We start from the raw sequence: 25,853 nt of genomic DNA on the forward strand, positions 1-25,853 counted from the left end.
GGAATAAAAATGCAGAACAAGAGCGGAAGGGAGATTTAACAGGTAAGATAACACTGGATTTCTTACTACTGCAAAAAGGTGAGCTTTTAACAACAACAAAACACCAAGCCAGTGAAAAAGAAAAAATGCAGAACAGTGGACCCTGACATTGTTCATATTAAATCAAATTAAAAACTGTAATTTTAGAAATTTGATGAAAATGGCTTCAAGAAGTACAGTAGTCCTTGACTTATGACCACTTATTCAGTGACTGAATAAGAGGGTGTCAAGCTATTCTCCAAAGCGCCCGAAGGCAGGACAAGAAGCAACGGATGGAAACTCATCAAGGAGAGAAGCAACCTAGAACTAAGAAGAAACTTCCTGACAGTGAGGACAATTAACCAGTGGAACCACCTGCCTCCAGAAGTTGTGAATGCTCCAACACTGGAAGTTTTTAAGAAGAGATTGGAAAACCATTTTGTCTGAAATGATATAGGGTTTTCTGCCTGAGCAGGGGGTTGGACTAGAAGACCTCCAAGGTCCCCTCCAACTCTGTTTCTCTGACTGTTCAAAATTGTGATGCCGCATGAACGACCGGTACTTACAATCGCTCATCAGAATTTGGCTAGCGCAATACTACCATGGTGACATGATTGTGATCCAGGCACTTGACAACCAGCTCAGACGTACACCAGTTGCCGAATCTTGGCTGTCACGTGATCAGGATTTGCAACCTTCCCGGCCAATATCTCACAAGCAAAGTCAATTGGAGATGCTGGCAAGGAAGGGACAAAATGACTCCGAAAAGTTGTTCTTGCCATTGCCAAGTTCATTTCAGTCTATTTCCTGACCACTAAAGTACACACCCAACTACCTCTAAGCTATAAATCTTCCAGGAATCAAAAGGCTAATATTATTTCCCTTGTTCATAGACCTTCTGCTAGGTCAGCCAAAAGATTATAACTTTATTTACCTTGAGGCAGGCCTTTTATTTTGCTTATCTTTCAGAACAACTTGTTTCAAGGCACAGTAAATCCTAAATTTTCCTGGTGTCATTCATTTTTTAAAAACTTATTTACCAAACCATATACTCTTTTTTATACTCTTTTTTTATTAAATTGCATTGTTATTATACCATTATCACACAAATGTGTCATTATCAGTCTACATCTGGTAGATCTTTTATTTCTTAAGAATTGCAGGTATAACTGTAATTGGCCAACATCTTCTTAAGAATTACAGTTATAAAGGAGTCTAAAAATCTCACACTGCAAATTTATAAACACTCAGAAACAATCGGTTAACAATTCCATTTAGCTCTCCCACCACAATGTCAATCTGTTATTGTTACATTCTCACAATTACTCCCCCTTGGATGACTAATGTATGTATCTGGCGAGTTCCTCTAGGTCAGGATGTTTATACTGGATTTAAAGGCAGTAGGATTAATACTTTAACTCTTTCCAAAATTGATTCTTTCTTTCTGAAAACTTCTTCAGAATTTATGTGCCAGCTGTCAGATTCCAGAAATCAAGAAAGACGGGGAGTGATTCTTCCAAGCAGATTACTTTATTGTTCCACACCTATAGGCAGAATCTTGCCAAACTGAAGAGAACACTATCTACGTGAAGCATATACAATGGTACCTCGGTACTCGTTGTTAATTGGTTCCAGGAGGTGCAATGAGTATTAAAATGACGAATACCAAACAGATTTTCCCATAAGGAATAATGTAGTGAGGCACAAGGGAGCTGACATCGACATGTTCTAGCTTGTGTGTCGAGTACCAAACAAACAATGAGTACCAGGACAAATTTTTTGCATCAAAAATGCGTTGAGTACCAAATTCAATGAGTTTCAAAGCAGTTGAGGACCGAGGTACCACTGTTCTCTAGGAACTACTAAGGAAGGGCTGTCTTCACCCTCTTTCTCTCACACATGATATCTGGGCTGAGTTGCCTCTTTTTTCCCTCTGGAATGCAGCTCCTCCCTCCTGGGAATCCAGACTACATTCCATCACAGCAGCTTTCTTAAAATACTACATTCTTCTTTCATCATTTTAAATAAAAATATATACAGTTGACTGGGATGGTACAAGACTCCTGACCTGAGTAGCAGATTAGACGTGAAGACCTCTGAGGTCCCTTCCACCCCGATGAGTCAATGATTAACAGAATATCCATCCAGTTATTAGGTCTCTCACTACTGTAAACTTCCAAATATTTGTGATTAGCACTAACTGGAAGGAATGCAACAAATTGTGATTATTTATTTTTATTGTTCAGATACAGCCAAATTGGAAATTTGGATCCTCCTATCAGTTTACTTCTCTATCAAGGCTCTGTCTTCGGAGAAGAATTATCAGCGCAAGTATGCTTCTGTTGCGTGGTTGTTCTTTTTTAAACCAGCGAGTGAATTGCATGCTGGGTCAAATAACAAATAATGAAGTAATGCTTTCAAAATTGGTCTTCCCTCATAACAAGTCAAACCTTACTATTATATTAGCAACTCCCAAGATACAAATATTGATTAAAAGCTGTACTAAAAGCAAGTAATGTCCCTAGCAACCATCTAGAACAGCTGCGATCAAACAGCTAATTTCTCTTAACACTATAAAAAGAAATGGATTTCAGATTTGGAATTATTGGAACACACAAGAGAAGCCTTGGAGAAAAGACTGTTTTAGCAAATAAGGGCAACCAAGGTACAGTAAGTATAAAAAGAAAATAAAAGGAACAGATGACTCTTGTTGAATGAAGAACGCTTTGCTGTTTTCACTGCCACATCACCAGAGAAGTGTGATCATCCACCTGTACTTACCATACAGGCATTGAATTCTGTCTTTTTTCTCATTTTTTTCAAAGCGATAGTTCTGAGGCAGATGATCTCTGTTGTCTCCACTGGAGTATCTTAGCAAGGGTGGAAACTCAGAGGAGGCCATCACAGAGTATGACACAAGAGTTATAATCTGGATGGTTCTTTCCTTGAATTTTCTTGAGGGAAGTGGCATGACTAGCAGCAGCAGAGATCAGATCTGGACAAGAAGCACAAACTCTTCCGACATCTCTCGTTAGGAACAGAAAAGAAGGTAGGAAAAAGATGAGGTAGCTACGACCCTAATCTAAGGACCATGATGACGACTGAGAAGATACGCAGGGTTGGGATGGTAGATGCCAGGACCAATAAACTCCCAACTTCAGAAGTTAACACGGCTTCAGAAGTTAACACGACTTCTACAGCATCTGAAAGCACTAGCTGCTTTTATGGCTACTCATAAATATCCTGCTCCTTCAGTTGAAAAGAATGACTAAAGAGATTTTCAAGTTAGGACAGAATGTTTCTAAACTTCTGTCAGGTGCAAAGATCAAGAACATACATTCAGTTGCAGTTCAGAGATTTAATGCTCAAGCCTCTACACAAGAAATCTAGTCAGCTAAAGTCCAACACTAAATTGGTGCCAGATAAGGGTCAACAGAGTTCAAGGGTGGTGGTGGTTGAATTTGAACCTTTTGTGGCAACATAATGACTCTAAACTGATGACACGTTTAACTCCACCCTCCAGCTCTGCTTGCTCTTCTCCCTACATCTTCCACTAAAATTGGAAGATACCATTGCTAATTTCTACTAAGTGTTATAGGGGTCCTCTTGAAACTCAATATTCAGGCCCCACCTCCACCACAAATGTCCAAATCTAATTAGAATCACTGTACCCCCTTTTCACAGATTTGGTGATTGTTAAGCATCTTTTTACAATGAGGATTTAAACTCCACTTAAAATTCTAGACACATCCCTTTGGTTAATCAGACGCAGAAAACCGTTTTGTTTTTTTGTCCACTTAAAATTGATTTGCTATAATTGCTCTTATCTCTCTAACATTACACGGTCTCTTGGATTCAGTGTCTAACAAAAAGCAAAATTTATGATAAATTTATGAAAGTGTTTTGAGGTTTTTGAAGTTTTAGCAAGATTACTGTTGTTAAATTGCACAAGATTTACTGTACATGTTAAAGGCAGCTAGTTCGAATCACTAAAGCACGATGACTTATATCTATAACAGGCAATGAACATATGCCATCACAAACTAATACAAGTACTGATTGACTTACTTTGTGACCTCAAAGATTGATTATCTTTTTCCTATTAGAGAAAGGTACTTTATTAAAACAGGCAGGCAGGCAGTATGCAGAGCCCTCGGCACCAGCAGGTGCCAATCCATCTGATTATTTTACCGAAAGGCAATTTGTAAACAAACTCTGAGCTTTTTAATTAGAGAGTGAAGCAAACTGTCTAATCAACACCCAGTAATGAGAGAATTATCACAGCCACACAAAGATCCCAGGATCTTTCTTTATTAAAGACCACATTTTGAAACGCTTCGATTCAAAGGCTTTCAGAGCAAGGAAACACACTGCAGGTGGTCCTTGATGAAAGATCTTCGCTCAGCAAGTATCCTGTCAGGTGCGAACAACCAGAGTTCGAGCAAACTACTTTATTATGTTCTGCCTATAATACAGGAATCTTCCCAATCTGGTAGCCTACTCTTGGGAACAATTAGATAAGGCTCAAAGGAACTTGGTGGTGGTGGGGAGATAGAAGGATGGAGAGAGTTGATATGGAGGTGAGTGTGCCAAGGCAGCTGAAGTGTGAGATTCTCTATTAATGGCAGTTACAACTAGCTATACCTAGTTCTGGTTGTTAAGCTCTGGTTGTAGTTAGAAGACAGACACAGACTTCAATGGATAGTTAGAAAAAATGATGGCAACCACCCCTGCCTTCCATCAAGGATCTGTATACTGACTGCACGGGTCAGAAAGAGGGCTGAGGAAGTATCTACGGATCCCTCACATCCTCGACATAACCTGTTTCAACTTCTCCCCTCAAGACGGCACTATAGAGCACTGCACGCCAAAACTGACTAGACACAAGGACAGTTTTTTTTCTCCCATGCCATCATTTTGCTACCCAACTAATTCCCACTGTCTTATGCCTTGGGGTGTCAAATCACCTAGTAGGCCTGTATTTACTTATTATCCTTCTCATCTTTCCTATCACCTATTTCCTTAACTTCTTATGACTTTGTTGCTTGTATCTTTCAACTTATGTTGATTGCTTTTATTTGTATCCTATTATGAATTTATGTTGATTGCTTATTTAGCATCCTATGACTATCACCGAGTGCTGTGTCTTATAATTTATGATGAATGTATTTGATGACGATTATGATCATGATCATGACTTATCACTTGCTGCTTGTACGTACACTAAGAGCTTCGGCACTGGGGACAAATTCCTTGTTTGTCTGAGCACACTTGGCCAATAAAGTATTTTATTCTATTCTGGTTGTTAGGCTCCTGGCTTAACAACCACAACTAGCCATACTGAAATTGCATCACTGAGCAATGCGATCACGTGATGTTTCAAGATCCAATATGGGTCAATCACCGGAACCAGAAGTTTACTCTTCCGAGCTTTCAAACTCGTGTGTTCTGTCCCAGCCTACATGATTCCTTGTTATACTCACAAGGAGAAACCCCTCTTCCAAGAAACAGGCAGGAACCCCTTTTATTATTCACAGACCTGAGTCAATGTCCAAGGCAAACAAACACAGTCCACAGAAACTCGATCTTCAACATGAACCATTGCCTTCGGCAACCAGCACCTCCCACACCTTCCCTTTTATTATTCAGCCAAGGCGTGATCTCCTAATGCCTTCTCCTTTGCCTTTGGAGCCACCCCATTGCATTCTTCTGTCCTCCTCGCTTCTCTTGCCTCCGCTTTCGTGCATCCTGGATATTTCCCAGCTGTGCTTCATCACTGTCCAACAGGCTCCCAGAACAGCTGTGTCTCAGCCTGAGCGCAAGTAGAGGGGCCAGGCTCCTCATCCGACTGTAAGTCTTGGAGCTCCTCAGAGCCTTCCTCTGGCTCTGATGTCACTCCAGGCCCTCCTCCTCATCTAATTCCTCAGACTCAGCTGCCGGATCCACAGCCTGGCAAGGAATCACAACACCGTGCTGGAGCCCATCTTCAGGGAACTTCTCTCTACCGGAATGTGTACTTTGGGCTATTCTACGCGTAGTATTTATGTAATGCCTGGTTCAATGTGGTTGAGTGTGGTTTTTTTATTGGCTGGTTGGGGTGTTGGTGGTCAGTATTGTTACATGATGTTTCAGCTAATGACCATTTTACTTAGCAATCAAAACTCCAGTCCCGTTTAGCGTTGTTAAGTGAGAACTACTTGTATTTAAAATCAAACTATTAAGACAATAAAACCAAATTACACCCAACATCAGCAAAGCACTCCCTATTGCATTCAACCTCATGGCTTTATAGATAGATTGTATAGTGTTAATATACAAAATTAAGCTTCCAAGCGCCACACCTCGCTAAGAAAGAATAAGTGCCCAGATCGACTTCTAGAAAGGGCAGCCAGGTAGGAACCAAAGACCCAAGAACATTCTCAACAATTCGTAACTCAGACAAGGGCGACAATCATTGTATAATTCCAAGTACCCAAAGCTGTATTTTAACACACCTCCAGTCCACTGGAGCAGACAGCAAAACTATAACCCAGCACTTCGCAACTGCTTTTGAGGAAAATAACGTCTACTCGGGATGATTCCCCATGACTACATGACCTAAATATAGAGGCGATAATTTCATAGTAAGCCATTTCACTTCCCCTCCAAAAAAAGCACAAGTGGCATTTTGCGTTGTTCCACTTTTGAAGAAGTTTCTCGGTGCTTTTTGCAATGTATTTCAGCAAGAAGCAAACCCAAAGTAGAAAATCGACTTTGCCAAACTATCAGTCTTCGCATGACTCACCCCAATGGAGAGGCGCCAACTGTAGGTGATCCAGGACAACCTGATTAAGGATCCCTTCCACGCTTGCCTCCCCTTCACGCTTCAAAGAGGGGTAAATGATAAGTTAAGGAGTATTGAAAAGAAATATAATAACACAGACTTTCAGGGCAAATCCGTACAAAAAATTTCAGCGGACGGAGATCAAAGTAAGAATTCAAGGTCCCACCACAGTCAAGTTTCGTTCAAATATTTTCCTTTAGGATAGGAAAAAAAGAAGCTACAATAATTGGGAAATTTAGCCCATGCTGCTCGTGGATGTTATGGTCAGCACTTGAACCAAAGAGCTTTAGATAAGCTCTCAAGTGGTTTATTGGTAAACTATTAATTATGGCTTAGTGTGTTACCAGGTTGGATGTTTGCAGCAATTTGTTATTCCGTACAGGGTGGCTTAGCTTGATAAGCAATCTGTGCCAAAAAGAAACCTGGGTTCTGAGCCAAGTAACCTACATATCACAGGAAGAGGCGAAACTACTCTACGTCAAGTGTGTGATCCCTATTATATCTTTACAATTACTGTATACTCAAGTCTTCCCCAAAATATGTGTTGGGCCTGTAATTCCCATGGAGCATGACAGAACAAAAGGAAAGCAGATTTGATGTCTTCCCAAGTTTTTAAAATGTCCTGTAAGGTCGAAATAAATGAATCAATAGACTTTTGTCAAAAGATCTCAAAAGCTGATCACATGACCCCGGGACACTGCAACCGTCATAAGCACGAGTCACTTGCCAAGCATCTGAACATTGATCATGTGACCCTGGGGATGCTTCAACGGTTGTGTGAAAAATGGTCGTGTCACTTTTCCCGATAACGTTGTGCCTTCAAACGATTGCTAAACAAACTGTTTGTTAAGTTGAGGAGCACCTGTATTCACACTTACTATCAATAATTGCTGAACTATATTAAATTAATGCCCTCCATCTTGAAGGAAGTCGAAGAAGCTGGTGGCCAAATTTCATTTTTCCTTTCAGGTAATTTCAACATAACCCTTATTTGCAGACATCAATTAATTCCACTGCCTCTACTGTTTCTCAGCCCTTAATCACCTTGCTATGTAGTTTGACCTCCGGCATTTAATTAAGAAGATGTTTCACTTATAATTTCCCATAGGAATAAATACAGGTGAGTGAATGTCCTACTTTAACACCAATAAATAAAGAGTTTTACAAATAGAAACTATACTAACAAAAATGCTTGTAATGATTAATAGATATATCTATCTATAATTTAGGGTAGGGTAGGGTAGGGTACGGTAGGGTAGGGTAGGGTAGAATAGAATAGAGCTGGAAGGGACCTTGGAGGTCTTCTAGTCCAGCCCCCTGTTCAAGCAGGAGTACCTATACCGTCTCAGACAGGTGATTGTCTAGTCTCTTCTTAAAAATTCTCTGCTCTCACTTCCGTTGTAAACTTGGCAGTACTGATGATCTTTTTTATTATTATTATTCAGTTTGGTGTGGTGGTTAAAGGTAGAAACTGGGAGGCTGTGAGTTCTAGTCCCCCCTTCGACACAAAGCCAACCGGGTGACCTTGGGCCAGTCATTCTCTCTCGGCTCTTAAAAGCAAGAAATGGCAAACCATTTCTGGAAAAAACTACAGGGACTAGCCCAGGCAGTTGCCAGGAGTCAACAATGACTGAAAGGGGCCCCTAAGAGCACTCATTTTTGGCACTACAAGTAGTCCTTGACTTACGATAGTTCACTTAGTGACCGCTCAACGTTACAACGGCACTGACGAAAACGTGACTGATGACCATTTTCCAAAGTTACGGCCTTTGCAGTATCTCTATGATCATGTGACCAAAGTCCTGATGCTTGGCAACTTGGTATCGTCGGGCGCCGGGTAGGCGTGGCCCATTGGGTGGGTGTGGCCCATTGGGTGGGCGTGGCTGCGGTGGTAACGGCAGACTGGGTGGGACTAAAAAGTTCAGTCGATCAATTCCAACTTGGCGAGATCTTTTTTTTTTCCCCGCGAGAAGTTGAAATTGATTGATCGAACCCTTTTTTTTTTTGCACATGGCGGAGGCCTAAAGCAAAAAGGTTTTATAAAACCCAGCTGAAGGCCTAGAACTGGGGCGACGGTGCGTGTGCCCACAGAGAGGGCTCTGCGCGCCACCTGTGGCACACGTGCCATAGGTTCGCCACCACGGACGTAGAATAACAGAATTGGGAAGGAGATCAGAGGTCTTCTAATCCAACCCCCTGCTCGAGCAGGAGATCCTATACCAGGGGTCTTCAAACTTGGCCCTTTTATGACTTGTGGACTACAACTCCCAGAATTCCTCAGCCAGTGTTGCTGGCTGAGGAATTCTGGGAGTTGAAGTCCACAAGTCATAAAAAGGCCAAGTTTGGAGACCCCTGCCCTATACCATTTCAGACAAATAGTTATCCAGTCTCTTTTTGAAAGCCTCCAGTGATGGAGCGCCCACAACTTCTGGAGGCAAAATGTTCCATTGGTTAATTGCAATAAACCCGTAGTCATTTGCTTCCTGATTATTGTGCCTGACACCAGCAATGTCTAACGGTGGGGGAGGGGGATTTCAGGAGTATATGGCATCCTTCTCTAGATATATTTAAAAATACACGAAAAACAGGAAAAGAGCTTCTTCTTTTTTCTATCCACATCAGACGTTTTTTCTAAATTGTGAATTTTCATTTTTGCATCCAAGTACGAGTGCTCTTTTATTTCTCTTTCAAAAATTCCAGCCAAATTCCTTACCAAAAATTGTCCCTTTTCGCTCGGAAAACTACTCCAGATAGGGCGCTAAAATCTGAAGTGCCTTATTAAATATTTAGAAAATATTAATCGACTGAAAGGGCTGAACAATATTAACCAGTCTAAAAATTGTCTGCCATCTGCTCAAACGCTGAATAGCAGAAACAACATTCTGCTGCATAGACAAGAGCAGATGCCATTAGCACATGCTACATTAAGATGTAGAAGCTTTCCAATACTGGAATTTGAATAGTTGGGGGGAAAAACACAGAAAATTGCTAAAGGTTCTTATTTAAATAAGATTTTTTTTAAAAAAAATGTATTATTAGAAACCTAAAAAGATAGTTCTATGTGAAGGAGAATCTGTATGTTCCAATATATAGTGTTGTATAATAAGAAGCTGGGCAGAAACTCTTCCTAACTATGATCTGTTTGTCTTACACACGTCAGGGTAATGATGTAATGTAATATAAGCAGTGGTGGGATTCAAAATATGTGAACAACCAGTTCTCTGTGTGGATGTTGCTTCCAGAAGTCCATTCTGGGCCTGGGCAACAAAAAATTAGCTACCGGTTCTGTCGAAGTGGTGCGAATGGGCTGAATCCCACCACTAAATATAAGGTGGATGATGCAATGACTCAGCAGGGTCTGTGTCTCTTTAAGAGCAGGCAGGTTCTGTATCCCTTTAAGAGCCTGTGTATAAAAGGGAAGGCTTTGCTGGAGGGTTTCTCTCTCATCCGTTTCCTGCTGTAACTGCTGTGTGTTGGATTTTGCTGTATTACCACGTGTACGTATCTTGTTCCTGATGTATGATATTGTAGGTAGTGTAATATAAAACCACCATTTAATACAGACCACAGTTTACTGTGTTTACTCCTGGGTTATCTCAGTGCAATAAGACTGTGCATGCTCTGAGAACACACAAAAAGATTCCTACTCATTTGATATCACGGCCATGGACAAAATACGACCGCAAAGGGACTCCAACCAGTTTGTCCATTCTTTCTACCTAAGCCAATTTTCTCTCACCGATTTCTGCTCCAAGGGTTCAAAACAATAGTCTGCTTACCTACACTTGATGGGCTTTAGCCCTGCTTTCATCCACTAAGTCCTTCATGCTTTTGATCCTTTTTCTGGGCTCTCTCTTGATTTGGAGAGGAACTGGCTCCCCATTTGTGAGAGCAAACTAAATCTACATGTATTCTAGTTTGGTATTGATTTGAGGGGGAAAAATATTCCCATTCCAAAGTTCAGAGAATCCCATGACAGCTACCTCTCAAAGTCACCAAGAGGCTAACCAAGTATCACTTATGTCAGATGAGTGGAAGGGAAAACTCTAGAATATAAACTGGGGAATGCAGATATTTAAAAGGTTCTGAATTCTCTGTTCTGTATGGAACAATAAAAGTTTGCATTTACACCCCTGCTGTAGCCCATGGTCTCACGACCTTCCACCGAGAGGCAATATACTCTTTAAAAATAATAGAGAGATACATCAATGCTCAAAGATGATATATGAAGCACCCCAAAGAATGTATTGTGAAGGAGACGTAAAGCAAAGGTGTGCTTCTAATCAATGGACCTTTGTGTGTAGGAGATGACCAGGCTAAGCTGGAGGGAGGGGTCAAGCATGTCATCAATCTGGAGTCCCTTTGCACCCACAAGAGATCAAAGTCCAGCCCATTTTGAATTCTGTTGAAACTTATCTGCTGCCAATTTGCTGTGATCGTTTAGTAGTTTAGATCTTTGTAGAGAGTGTTAGCATGCAATAAACCTGTATTCATTTAAACCGCCTTGACTAAAACATACAAAGAACGCTTGCTGGAATTGGATAGGGGGGCCTTTGCCCAGGTTTGCCTGGTGCGCCAGTTGCAGCCCTATCTGAACCGGGATGCCTTGCGTACAGTCACTCATGCGCTCGTGACCTCTCGTTTGGACTACTGTAATGCTCTCTACATGGGGCTGCCCATGAAGACCACTCGGAGGCTACAACTGGTGCAGAATGCAGCCGCGCGAGTTGTGTTGGGAGTCTCCCGATACTCCCATGTTACACCTTTGCTCCGCGAGCTGCATTGGCTGCCGGTTGCCCTCCGGGTGAGATTCAAGGTGCTGATAATGACCTACAAAGCCCTACATGGCATGGGTCCGGATTACCTACGGCAGCACCTGCGGCCGGCGTCAACTTCCCTCCGTCCAGTGCGCTCCCACAGAGAGGGCCTCCTCAGGGTGCCTCCGATCAGAGAATGTCGACTGGTGGCCCCCAGGGGCAGGGCATTCTCGGTGGGCGCGCCAGACCTGTGGAACCGCTTGCCGGTTGAGCTCTGGATGGCCCCCGACCTTCGCTCCTTCCGGCGGGATCTAAAAACCTATTTATTTGAGCAAGCCGGCCTGGTCTGATGGGTTTGGGGTTGGGTTTTAATATGGTTTTAACTATTGTATATATCGGGCATAAATTATTTAATTGTTTTTTAACTTTTGTACTTTGTTTTTTAATGTTTATTGCCCTGTACACCGCCCTGAGTCCTTCGGGAGAAGGGCGGTATAAAAATTTAATAAATAAAATAAATAAATAAATAAATATGCCTAGTTTAATGAAAATAAGGACTAGGGGTGACATGATAGCAGTCTTCCAATATCTCAGGGGCTGGCACAAAGAAAAGGGAGTCAAGCTATTCTCCAAAGCGCCTGAAGGCAGGACAAGAAGCAATGGATGGAAACTAATCAAGGAGAGAAGCAGCCTAGAAATAAGGAGAAGCTTCCTTAGAACAATTAACCAGTGGAACAACCTGCCCCCAGAAGCTGTGAATGCTCTAACACTGGCAGTTTTTAAGAAGAGACTGGACAGCCATTTGTCTGAAATAGTATAGTGCAGGCGTAGGGAAACCTTGGCTCTTTTATGACTTGTGGACTTCAACTCCCAGAATTCCTGAGTCAGCATGGCTGGTTCAGGAATTCTGGGTATTGAAGTCCACAAGTCATAAAAGAGCCAAGGTTTCCCTAAACCTGGTATAGGATTTCTTGCCTGAGCAGGCAGTTAGACTAGAAGACCTCCAAGATTCTTCCCAACTCTTGTTATTCTGTTATTCCGACTCCCAATTTCCTGCACTTGGCTCTGTACTTTCCATGAAAAGCTACGTCTGCCACTTTCAATGCCTCTGGGACCAGAGGGAAAAAAATATTTCTAGCCTCTCTCTCTCAACCCTATTTCTTCTCCTTATATCCCATGGATTGCGGTCAGGAGTCAGATTTCTATTTTTTTACTGATATTCTCAAAAGGACGTCTCGGAAGATGCCAAGTTATGCCAATGTTCATAAAAATATACACTACAGTTCTTCCTTATTTAAAACACAAAAGCTGTGTAGAACGCTCAGCTGAAGGAGAACACAAGGTGGCTTTCAAAGAAGCCTGGAGAGAAATGAAAATGTTCCTTAAAATTAGTTTAAAAGTCTGCGATGGCGTGAAAATGCTCCATTTTTAAAACCACAGCTTTTTCATCCGCGTTCCTAGAAATGAATCAAAGCTCATAGTCCCGCTCGAGAATTTCGGGGGGGGGGGGGGCAAAAAAGGATATAATTTTCCAGACAATGTCTAACTTGCTGTTGATCTCCTGGCTTTTTGCTTGCTTCCTCTCTTCTTCCAACTGCTTTGGATTTGTATATTGCGCTCTTTCACCGGGCGAGTTTGGGTAACTTTCAAAGTTGAACTTGTCCACTTGTATAGCCATGCTACAATTGAAAAGAGAAATAATTTACTGGCAAAACATTGGTGGAACATTTGGTGGATCTCCCGGCCATTACACGCAACCTCAGTTAAATAACAGGAAACAGTGATGGAAGGCAGTCCTCGACTTACAACTGCAAGTGACTGCAGTTTTGCTCATGTCGTTAAGCGAGTCCATTGTGTGACCGCATCCGATTTTACAATCTTTTTTCACGGTGGGCCAATCTGTCCAGAGCCTCCCTCATCCTCTCCCGTGTTCTTTACCTAGGATTCCCTCCGCTTCCCACTTAATGACCCAGGCATCTGGACTTACGACTGCAAATGCGCCAGGATGTCCATCGCTAAGCAATATGGCCACGTGATGTCGCCCTTTACGAACACATCACTTAAGATATTGAAACTCCCGTCCCAAATTGGGATTGTTACAAGTCGAGGACTGCAGTAAAGGGAAGAAGGGCAGAAAAGGGAAATGCACGAAGGAGGATTTCTGCAGGCACAATGCTGTAATACGCCGTCTTCCCTCAATAGTGCAATTGGTTTTATCCAGCAGTATCTGAAATGGAAGGGTTGGATTAGAGACCAATTTATAACTCTTTTATCTCTGAGGAACCAGTCTAGATTTTAAAGCAATTACCTAATAATTCTGCCTGACAAAAAAAAAGTGGCACAGGGCACTTTCCCGCAGACATTTTTGTAGCTTTCATAAAGGGACACCTCCAATAATTCCCTAGCTTGATAATACAAAGTTTATTGGATAGGGTTGAAAAGATCAGATAGTAATGGCCCTCATCTGTCATAAACTCCAAGGTGGCAGCCAAGACATTATTGCAACGCCAGTGAAAATGTTTAAGAACCTGACAAACAATCTACTTCTACACGTTCTCAAAGTTAAGCTTGTCGATCAGAAGGTCGGCAGTTTGGCGGGTCGAATCCCGAGTGCCGCGTAACAGAGCGAGCGCCTGTTACTCGTCCCAGCTTCTGCCAACCTAGCAGTTCGAAAGCACGTAAAAATGCAAGTAGAAAAATAGGGACCACTCCGGTAGGAAGGTAACAGCGTTCCGTGCGCCTTTGGCGTCTAGTCATGCCGGCCACATGACCACGGAGACGTCCTCGGACAAGCACTGGCTCTTCAGATTTGAAACGGAGATGAGCACCGGCCCCTAGAGTTGGAAACAACTAGCACGCATGTGCAGGGGAACCTTTACCTTAGTGTCAGAGCAAATTACACATGGATGTGTAAAGGACTTTAAAAAAAAAGGATATATATAAGTTTCACAGAATAACTCATGAAGGTAGTATTTCCAAGGGGGATATTTTGATCAATATTCCTTAGGGAAATATGGGGGCCTCCTGAAAATATAGGTTTCTTGAAAACCAACATCTGGTATGCTCCCTAGATTATGCTGATGTTAAATATACTACTTTCAGACTATATTAGTCTACACCACCTGTATGCCCTGGATCCATTGTAATCTTTACGGAATACCAAAAATCCAATCGAGGCCAGATTAAGTCATCTTCATTCCCTCTTTTGTTTTAAATTCCAGATTATCTATGCCCCTCACATTTATAATTGACAGGGAGACTTGAATATCTGGAAGCAAAACAACTCCTATCCACTATTTTTTACACTCCAAACATTTTGCAATGCTACACTGATATCCTCAGTTAACAGACTATCCTCAGTTAACAGACTGACAACGTGAAGAGCAATAAAAAAGGTTAAGTATTTGCAGACATGGATCCGATTCTGAACTTCCCAAATCAAGACTACTTATCTCCAGCTAAGAGCTCCTTGTTCAACAACCTGCAACGAAGGTTCTACTTTTAGGCAAAAAAATACAACCCCACCAATCCATAGGTATAGTATAGGTGGTACCTGCCTCAATAGTAGTAATCGTGAGAGGGATCTTGGGGTTAAGTGGACAATCGCTTAAATATGAGCCAGCAATGTGCTGCAGCTGCCAAAAAAGCCAACACAGTGCTAGGCTGCATTAACAGAGGGATAGAATCAAGATCACGTGAAGTACTAATACCACTTTACAATGCTTTGGTAAGGCCACACCTGGAATACTGCATCCAGTTTTGGTCACCACGATGTAAAAAAGATGTTGAGACTCTAGAAAAGGTACAGAGAAGAGCAACAAAGATGATTGGGGGACTGGAGGCTAAAAGATATCGGGAACGGTTGCTGGAATTGGGTATGTGTAGTTTAATGAAGAGAAGGGTGAGGGGTGACATGATAGCAGTGTTCCAATATCTCAGGGGCTACCACAAAGAAGAGGGAGTCAAGCTATTCTCCAGAGCACCTGAAGGCAGGACAAGAAGCAACGAATGGAAACTAACCAAGGAGAGAAGCAACCTAGAACTAAGGAGAAACTTCCTGACAGTGAGAACAATGCATCAGTGGACTGGCTTGCCTGCAGAAGCTGTGGGTGCTCCATCACTGGAACTTTTTCAGAACAGCTTGGACAACCAAGTTTGTCTGAAATAACTACAGGGTTTCCTGCCAGAGCAGGGGGTTGGACTAGAATTCTGTTATTCCGTTGGTTCTGAACTTCTACTGAATAGGCCTATTTGCACAAGCTGAATCTCATTTCTAGCCAGACAAGACTTCTACAAAACTCCATTCAAAGTTTTTGTTAGCATATATTTTTTAAGAGGGTGGTACCTTTTATCAGACTTCTATTTTTGGGACCTATATCTACAGTAACTCCCTTTTTACAACCCAGTAATCTCTTAATTTGGGGCAGAGTCAGGGCCACTGCAGGGAGCTGGGCATTTACTGGCCGGATGCCCTTCCTGAAGCCACACGGAGTTTGCAACAGATATTTTTTTCTTTGCACGCTAGCAGAGAAACATCTGCCGCTACCCAGCATTGGAACTCTCAACCTTCCAAGTGGAAGGCGAGCATCTTCACTACTAGGCCCCCCACATCACTCAACCTATAATATATAGTAAGGATTATATAAAAATTCATCATTCCCTTGTCAAAGACTGATAGGCTAATGGGATTACAGATCAGCTGTATGGATTTAACTACTAATCTATAATGGCCCAATTATACCAATCTTATGCGAGGTTGTACCAAACCTTGATTCGTGCTGTCACCATGGTGGCGCAGTGGTTAGAATACAATATTGCAGGCTAATTCTGCCGACTGCCAGCAGTTCGATCCTGAGGATGCTCAAGATTGACTCAGCCTTCCATCCTTCCAAGGTCGGTAAAATGAGGACCCAGATTGTTAGGGGCAAGAGGCTGACTCTGTAAACCGCTTAGAAAGGGCTGTAAAACACTGTGAAGCGGTATATAAGTCTAAGGGCTACTGCTATTGTTAGTGCTTGTTCCATATCATCCACAGTTCTGGCATTTTTACCAGCAAAATGACAAAGAATGTGTTCATGGATGACACAGAATGATTCCATGAACTTTGGGATCATCTTATCTCAATTAACTGTGAAGGAATCATGATCTCATCACAATGATTAAAATTTGCCTCAGGGTCTGCTTATAAAAACCGTTAGGAAAATTGTAAAGGCACCAGTTATTAAATTTGCCTTCCTGTAGTGAAGATAACTTAAGTTTTATTTATGACAACCCGAAGCCAGCATTTAAAATAGAAACCAAAGGGAAAAATCTTAAGTCAGGATAAACACAAATAGGCACATAGGGCAACCCATTTTAAATGTTACACTTTACAACAGATCACAGGCAGAAGCTTTAATTTAGAAAAAAAACATTTTAGAGATTAAAATCTGAACTAATGCTACAAATAATAGTTAGTCCTTCACTTACAGCCACAGTTGGAACGGGAACTTCCCTCCCTAAGTGACGTGATTGTTAGGTAAATTGTACCTTATTTTAACAACCATTTATGCCACGGTTGTTCAGCGAATCACATGGTCATTAAACGAATCTGGCTCCCCCTCCCAACTTTGCTTGTTTGAAGCCCCCTTGGAAGGTTACAGATGGCAATCACGTGACCCTGGGATGCTGTGATTGTCATAAATACATGCCAGTTGTCAAACACCCACACTTTGATCAAATTGACCCCAGGGATGCTGCAATAGTCGTTAAGTGTGGGGATCAGTCCTAAATCATTTTTTTCAGCGCCACCGGTAACATCAGTCGCCACATGAGTGGTTGTAAATTGAGGACAACCTATGCCTGAGCTAAAGCTTTTGCTTGATGAATTGTAACGGTTACAAGTATTCATTTGTATGCCTGCTGATTAACACGTCTCAAATCCCCTAAGCACTTTTCATCTATGAAGATAATATTTAATAAAGGCGCGATGCTTTATTGTTCCAATCCCTCGGTCTCAAGCTTAAGAGTACGCAAAGGAAAGATTTCACTTCTTCGGCTTGCTGATTTAATTTTGCACTGATTTACTTGCCCGCGTTACTCCTCTTGCTCCAGCGCTTCTAATAATGGCATTTCAGAGGCCTGCAGAAGTGTAAAACCTGAAATTTCGGATTTAAGTAATATATATCATCGTTTCTTTTTGAAGGATGCTTAACAATTGATTGGGTCTATCACCTTACTGGAAAAGAGTACGATCACAATGCAGTGTTATTCGTTTCATCTTGAAGAGCTACATACCCCTCGTGGACTTCAGCAGATATATAGCACATACTTTCGAGTGCATTTCAATTATTGGATAATGAGCTGCCGTATGGAGTGCCTGCCCATCCCCAGCTTTAAGTATACAGGTGGTATAAATGTAACCTTTCTATTTCTTCTTTGATTTCTCTACAAGAGGTGGCTCAGCATCAGAGCTTTATCTTCAGCACACGAGAAACAGTTGCTCATATGGTTTTCCCACTTAAAGGGGGAAATAAAATACAATGCTCTCTGCCACTACTCTGCACAAATTTGAATTAAAGGTTAGTCACTCTAATGGCAGAAAGTGAAGAGGAACTAAAGAGCCTCTTGTTGTGAGTGAAGGAGAGTGCAAAACTTGGGTTGAAACTCAACATTAAGAAAACCAAGATCATGGCATCCGGCCCTCTCAATTCCTGGCAAATAGATGGGGAAGAAATGAAGGTAGTGACAGATTTTATTTTCCTGGGCTCCAAGATCACTGCAGATGGGGACTGTAGCCAAGAAATTAAAAGATGCTTACTCCTCGGGAGGAAAGCCATGGCAAATCTAGACTGCACACTAAAAAGCAGAGACATCACCCTGTCAACAAAAGTGCGTATAGTCAAGGCCATGGTCTTCCCAGTTGCCATGTATGGCAGTGAAAGCTGGACCGTAAGAAAGGCTGAGCGCCAAAGAATTGAGGCCTTTGAACTCTGGTGCTGGAGAAGACTCCTGCGAGTTCCTTGGACTGCAAGGCGATCAAACCGGTCAGTCCTAGAGGAGATCAACCCTGACTGCTCTTTAGAAGGCCAGATCCTGAAGCTGAAACTCAAATACTTTGGCCACCTAATGAGAAGGAAGGACTCACTGGAGAAGAGCCTAATGCTGGGAAAGATTGAGGGCAAAAGAAGGGGACGACAGAGAATGAGGTGGCTGGATGGAGTCACTGAAGCAGTAGGCGTGAGCCTAAATGGACTCCAGAAGATGGTAGAGGACAGGAAGGCCTGGAAGAACGTTGTCCATAGGGTCGCGATGGGTCGGACACGACTTCGCAACTAACAACAACATCAGAGTTTTTTTTAAAAACAGTCTACCTCTTCCGTTCTTCCTTTATTAAAGAATAAACTGCCAAAAATGCAATCCTGACTAGTCAGCATGCGCATTATTAGTGATATGGAAATTTTCTGTAGCAGGGCACAAAGTGAAGACCGTGAAGAGTTAGAAACTGAAAATTACACAAAGATGTATTGCAATCGACAACATCAAGGCCAAAACCAAAAGCTAAGGAATCTTGAGGTCACAGAGAACTCCTCCTTAAGACCGGGTGGGTGTAACAATCTCTGTTGCGCACAGCCACAGCCACTGTTGAGACCAAAGATCATTAGAGCAGAAATTTAAAATAAAATAGTCACCATCATAATAGCTTTATATAACCAATGGTGTAATTCAGTTTGGAACGATCCATTGTTCTAAGGCCAGGACCTCAAAAAAAAAAAAGGTCATAATCAAACTGGAAAAAGTTCATGGAATCAGTCATCCTTGCTGCAACATTTGTTGGAAAAGAAAGGAAAGGAGGCAAGGTTGTCGTGCAGGAATACAAGCTAATTTGAGGGCTAGTTCACATGGAGCTCGGTTTCCATCTGTCCTGTTTGCCATCATTCGCTGCCTAGAAACTAAAATGGAAGATCGGTAACTTGAGCTGGAAAGCTGGACCATAAGAAAGGCTGAGCGCCAAAGAATTGAGGCCTTTGAACTGTGGTGCTGGAGAAGACTCCTGTGAGTCCCTTGGACTGCAAGGCGATCAAACCGGTCAGTCCTAGAGGAGATCCACCCTGGCTGCTCTTTAGAAGGCCAGATCCTGAAGCTCAAACTCAAATCCTTTGGCCACCTAATGAGAAGGAAGGACTCACTGGAGAAGAGCCTAACGCTGGGAAAGGTTTGAGGGCAAGAGAAGAAGGGGACGAGAGAGAATGAGCTGGCTGGGTGGAGTCACTGAAGCAGTAGGCGTGAGCTTAAAGGGACTCCAGAAGATGGTAGAGGACAGGAAGGCCTGGAGGAACATTGTCCATGGGGTTGCGATGGGTTGGATATAACTTTGCAGCTAACAACAACAAACTTGAGCTGGCCACAAACAAGGAGTGTATATTGGAGGTGGTGACCCTTTGAGTGCAGTATGCAACGAAATTTCATTTTGAGGTATGCCGATTGGTGTACATTCAAAGTGACAATAAAGTTGTTGTTGTTGTTGCAAGACGAGAATGTAAAATAAATAAGATCCCTGAGCCAAACTCCATGAAGCTCATCTTTTCCTAGTGCACATATAACGCCAATTCTTTCATAATTTCTGTGGTTGTTAAAATGTTTTCAATTTGTTCATCATTTTGCTTGTTATTTCTGTATTCGATATCCATGTGACCTCTGTTTTTATTTGGTTATTCCAAACCTTCTTCCAAAATTTGGAATTGTACTTTCACCATGCCATTTTTTCGGTATATGTACAGTCATGTTTGAAAAAGTAAACACTCTTTGAGTTCTATGATTTTACGTTGTCAGGATAAGGTAAACGTCACCTGGTCCTTAGCAGTTCTTAAAAGCAAGCAGGCACAACCTCAGATGAACAAGAAAAAACTAAGTGTGCTGTTCCTGTCCCAGAAGGTATGAAAAGGCTAAGTGACAGTCAGGTGCTGCCAATCAAGTGTCCTTGATCAACTGATCATCAGTGTGAGAGACAAAGCCCAGGTTTTAGGAGTTTGCTGTTCCAGCACTGAGGTGTATGTAAACACAACGCCAAAGAGGGGAAAAAACCCATCAGCAATGATTTTAGACAAGTAATTGTTGCTCTCCATCAATCTGGGCAGGGCTATAAGGCCATTTCCAAGCAACTTAAAGTCCATCATTCTATAAAGGTAAAGGTTCCATACATATGTGCTAGTCGTTTCCGACTCTAGGGGCCGGTGCTCATCTCCGTTTCAAAGCCAAAGAGCCAGCGCTTGTCCGAGGACGTCTCCGTGGTCATGTGGCCGGCATGACTAGACGCCAAAGGCGCACGGAACGCTGTTACCTTCCCACCGTAGTGGTCCCTATTTTTCTACTTGCATTTTGACGTGCTTTCGAACTGCTAGGTTGGCAGAAGCTGGGACGAGTAACAGGCGCTCGCTCTGTTACGTGGCACTCGGGATTCGACCCGCCAAACTGCCAACCTTCTGATCGACAAGCGCAGTGTCCTAACCCACTGAGCCACCGCGTCCTTTTTATCATACTATAGTGAGGAAGATTATGCAGAACTGGAAAACATACAAGACAGTTGCCAATCTTCGCAAGAGTGGATATCCCAGCAAATTCACTCCAGGGTCAGAGAGTGCAAAGTTCAGAGAAATTGCAAAACATTCAAGAGTTACACTTCAGACTCTACAGGGCTCAGTTAGCATGTTAAATGTTCAAGAATGTCTAGTTTAATGAAAAGAAGGAGTAGGGGTGACATGATAGCAATATCTTCCAATATCTCAGGGGCTGCCCCAAACAGGAGGGAGTCAAGCCATTCTCCAAAGCGCCCGAAGGCAGGACAAGAAGCAACGGATGGAAACTAACCAAGGAGAGAAGCAACCAAGAACTGAGGAGAAATTTCCTGTTAGAACAAATTACCCAGGGGAACAACCTGCCTCCAGAAACGGTGGATGCTCCAATACTCCAATAAAAACTTCCAGTATTGGAGCATCCACCGTTTCTGGAGGCAGGTTGTTAAGAAGAGACTGGACAGCCATTTGTCTGAAATGGTATTGATTTTCCTGCCTGAGCAAGGGGTTGGACTAGATGACCTCCAAGGTCCCTTCCAACTCTTGTTATTTGTTAAATTCTTATCACTACAATTAGGGGAGAAAACTTAACAAGTATGGTTTGTTTGGAAGGACTGTTGGGTGATTTCGGATATAGAGTATGGTAGTCAGCTGTAACATCAACTCTTCCGCACTCACTAATCAGAAACTATATCTATCCTACGTTTAGTAAAAGCAAGAGCGTTGGTTAAAATTTACTGTTTCTTGCTGATCTATCAGTTTTGGTTTTGGTTTGTTGTTTTTTTTTTTTTGCTATATTTAACAGATGGAGTATTGTTAACATAGCTTAAAAATAGTAGCTTCTATGGGAAAGCTTCCCAATTAGTAGTAGTTGCCACAATAACCTTTCTCAGAATAAACACTATGTGTAAAAACTGGTAAGAGTTACTATAGCAACTAAAGGCAATTTCAAGACACCATTAATGAGGAAGGCAGTATTTGTGTCACAAAAGAAATTGGATGCTGCTGTTAGATGCCGCCACTCTTTAAAGAAGGTTGATACTTTTCGTTCTACTCCAAGAAGCAGCATAGAGTAAAAAAAAAAAGAGCTAGGAAAGAAGGTTTAACACAGGGGTCTTGAAACTTGGCCCTTTTGTGACTTGTGGACTTCAACTCCCAGAATTCCTCAGCCAGCATGGCTGGCTGAGGAATTCTGGGAGTTGAAGTCCACAAGTCACAAAAGGACCAAGTTTCAAGACCCCTGGTTTAACATCTTCGTAACAACCACACTGGATGATCCTCAAAAGAATGTCATTAGGTCCTTAAGTTGCGGATGAGAAAAATGTTTAGTTTCCAGCTGTTATCTGGAGTTGGTCTGCAGCCTGCGTGTCACATGTGCACATACAAAAAAGATCCAGGAAGAAGCAATCCCAGGGGCAGTGATTGCTAGTGGTAGCAATCAGACACACAAAACACAATCTTTCAGGAGACCCTAACCCTCTGGCCTACACTCATCCTCCAAAAAATTGTTTGGGGGTGGGGGTGGGGGGTGGAGGGAGGAGGAGGAAATGTATTTATAATTAGAGACTTTTTAAATTGTCTCTGAAAATAGCACGTAGCTTTCTATCAAATATGACAAGATAGAATAATGTTCCAGTTTCAAAATTTGTCTGGGGTACACTTCAATAAAAAAAATCCTCTGTGCTGTATTTAAAAAAAAAACAATACAGGTAGTCCTCGACTTACAACAGTTGGCTTAGCGACCGTTCAAAATTACAACGGCACCGAAAAAAGTGACTTATCGTTTTTCGCACTTACGACCCACTGCAGCATCCCCAGGGTCGCCTGATAAAAATGTGGATGCTTGGCAACTGATTCATATTTACGTCGGTCGCAGCGTCCCTGGGTCACGTGAGTCCCCTTTTTTGCAACCTTTTGACAAGCAGAGTAAATGGGGAAAGCCAGATTCCTCTAAAAACTGTGTTACTAGTTAGCTGTCGTGATTCACTTAACAACTGTGGCAAGAGACATCGTAAAATGGGACAACATTGACTTAACAACCATCTTGGCTTAACCACAAGAATTTTGGGCTCAGCGGTGACCATAAGTGGAGGGCTATCTGTATTTTGCATACTAGGAAAACAGCCGATGCCAAAATAATAATAATAATAATAATAATAATAATAATAATAATAATAATAATAATAATAATAATATAAAATAATAATAATAATTTGGTATAAATAATAAAATAAAATAATAATAAAATAATAAATAATAAATAATAAATATTATTATTATTACTATTATTATTTCATGCTTTGAGTTTCATGCTCTATGAATAAGTTTAATAATAATAATAATAATAATAATAATAATAATAATAATAATAATAATAATAATAAGAAGAAGAAGAAGAAGAAGAAGAAGAAGAAGAAGAAGAAGAAGAAGAAGAAGAAGAAGAAGAAGAAGAAGAAGTAGTTGGAAGGGATGTTGGAGGTCATCTAGTCCAACCCCCTGCTCAGGCAGGAAATCCTATACCATTTCAGGCAAATGGCTGTCCAGTCTCTTCTTAAAAACTTCCAGTGTTGGAGCATTCACAGCTTCTGGAGGCAGGTTGTTCCACTGGTTAATTGTTCTAACTGTCAGGAACTTTCTCCTTAGTTCTAGGTTGCTTCTCTCCTTGATGAGTTTCCATCCGTTGCTTCTTGTCCTGCCTTCAGGCGCTTTGGAGAAGAGCTTGACTCCCTCTTCTTTGGGGCAGTCTCTGAGATACCGGAGCACTGCTATCATGTCCCCCCTCGTCCTTCTCTTCATTAAACTGGACATACCCAATTCCAGCAACCGTTCCTGACATGTTTTAGCCTCCAATCCCCTAAATTATGTGAACTACTACAGGAAAAGGGTTCGTTGCTTGATTATCTTTTCCAGAATCTTCCCAGGTATTGAGGTCAGGCTGATATCTTAGATTTCAAATGGTTACAGGGATCAGCTTTTGGTTTTGTTGTCTGGCTTATTGTTTAGGTGAGTTCATTATTTCCCAGGAATGCGTACGAAACGTAAATTGGAAACGCTGCCCCTGTTTTCCACAATCAGATCTTCCCTTCTCAAGCCTCAACTGATACTTTCAGATGAGGCTTGTGGCTTTATTAATGCCAAAAGGGTTGATTTTATGGCCATAAATGATAATAAATGAATAACTGATGTGTTTTTGAGACAAATGAAATGAAAATCTCCACTGATGCAGAAGGGAGAATAAGGGACATGGAAATTTGGAAATTGCGGTTTTTCCTCAAGGAAACAATAATCAAATATAAACTTTTGGCTTTTTTTGACGTCAGGAGGCTGATTATACAACATCAACCTAAATTTTCTATACCAAGCATCTTCTTCGGTTGCCAAAGAAAAGAGCATTTACAAAACTATTTTAAAATGTAAACGAAAGAGCGGCATTTAATGATATGCTTCACCTCTTTTCCTACTTTTAATCACCTTTAATTAGATGCTTTGCCTATCTTCTTCCTGTCCAGCTCTTCCTTTTATTGCTCACTTGCTTTGGCGGTAAATATACTCTTTTTATTGTGAGAAAGGGAAGAGGTGAGTCAATCAGGTTGCCAACAAGTGGAATTAAATAGCTGGATTTTAAAAAGGAAAATAACTTGCTGAAATGCTTGTGGAATACAAATTGTTATCAATTGTTATCAGATAATCCAGACTATTCTAAAATGACATTTGTTTCTTCTAGGGCAGGGGTAGGCAACCTTGGCTCTTTTTTGACTCGGGGACTTCAACTCCCAGAATTCCTGAGCCAGCCATGCTGAGGGGACAGGGAGAGGTTTCCAAGCTGAGCCATGCTGGCTCAGGAATTCTGGGAGTTGAAGTCCACAAGTCATAAAAGAGCCAAGGTTGCCTACCCCTGTTCCAGGGAGAACTCTAGGATATCATGAGCTCTGATGATGCAGTGGTTAGAATGGAGTATGGCAGGCTGACTCTGCCCACAGCCAGGAGTTCGATCCTGAAGGGCTCAAGGTTGGTTTGGGCATCCATGCTTCCGAGGTCGGGAAAATGAGGACGTAGATTCTTGGGGGCAATATGATGACATTGTAAACTGCCTAAAGTGTGCTGTAAAGCACTGTGAAGTAGTATATAAATCTAAGTGCTACTGCTATTGCTATAACATAACCCTGCTAAGCTCCTGATTAACAGCTTGTACAACTGTAAAAAGGTAAAGGTTCCCCCGCACGTGCGTGCTAGTCGTTTCTGACTCTAGGGGCCGGTGCTCATCTCCGTTTCAAAGCCAAAGAGCCAGCGCTTGTCCGAGGACGTCTCGGTGGTCATGTGGCCGGCATGATTAGACGCCAAAGGCGCACGGAACGCTTTTACCTTCCCACCGTAGTGGTCCCTATTTTTCTACTTGCATATTTACGTGCTTTCGAACTGCTAGGTTGGCAGAAGCTGGGACAAGTAACAGGCGCTCACTCTGTTACAACTGTACTGTTTAGTTAATTGTAATATCGCATGACATTTATTTGTGTCATTTGTATCTCAATCTTATTGTTTTTACAAATAACTGAAGGTGGCAAACATGTCCAACACAGCTTTGCTCCTCCGATTTTCCCCACAACAACCCTGTGAGGTGGATTGGAGAGAGAGAGAGAGAGAGAGAGAGAGAGAGAGAGAGAGAGAGAGAGAGAGAGAGAGAGAAAGAGAGAGAGAGAGAGATTG

The 25,853-nt window shown here is 42.0% G+C and overlaps 1 protein-coding gene across 1 annotated transcript in view; it reads right to left on the reverse strand.

Moving 5' to 3' along the window:
* TRAPPC9 (trafficking protein particle complex subunit 9) overlaps positions 1 to 25,853 on the reverse strand; it is a 333,658-nt gene that overhangs the window by 203,013 nt on the left and 104,792 nt on the right. Inside the window, exons 19-20 of the mRNA XM_083358203.1 lie at positions 13,124 to 13,277; positions 6,803 to 6,893 (exon numbers count right to left, since the gene is read on the reverse strand). Of these exons, the coding sequence (XP_083214329.1) occupies positions 6,803 to 6,893; positions 13,124 to 13,277 (245 nt within the window). The remainder of the gene's footprint in view (positions 1 to 6,802; positions 6,894 to 13,123; positions 13,278 to 25,853) is intronic.

Source organism: Vipera ursinii (genome assembly GCF_947247035.1).
Source record: "Vipera ursinii genome assembly, chromosome: 3".
NCBI lineage: Eukaryota > Metazoa > Chordata > Lepidosauria > Squamata > Viperidae > Vipera > Vipera ursinii.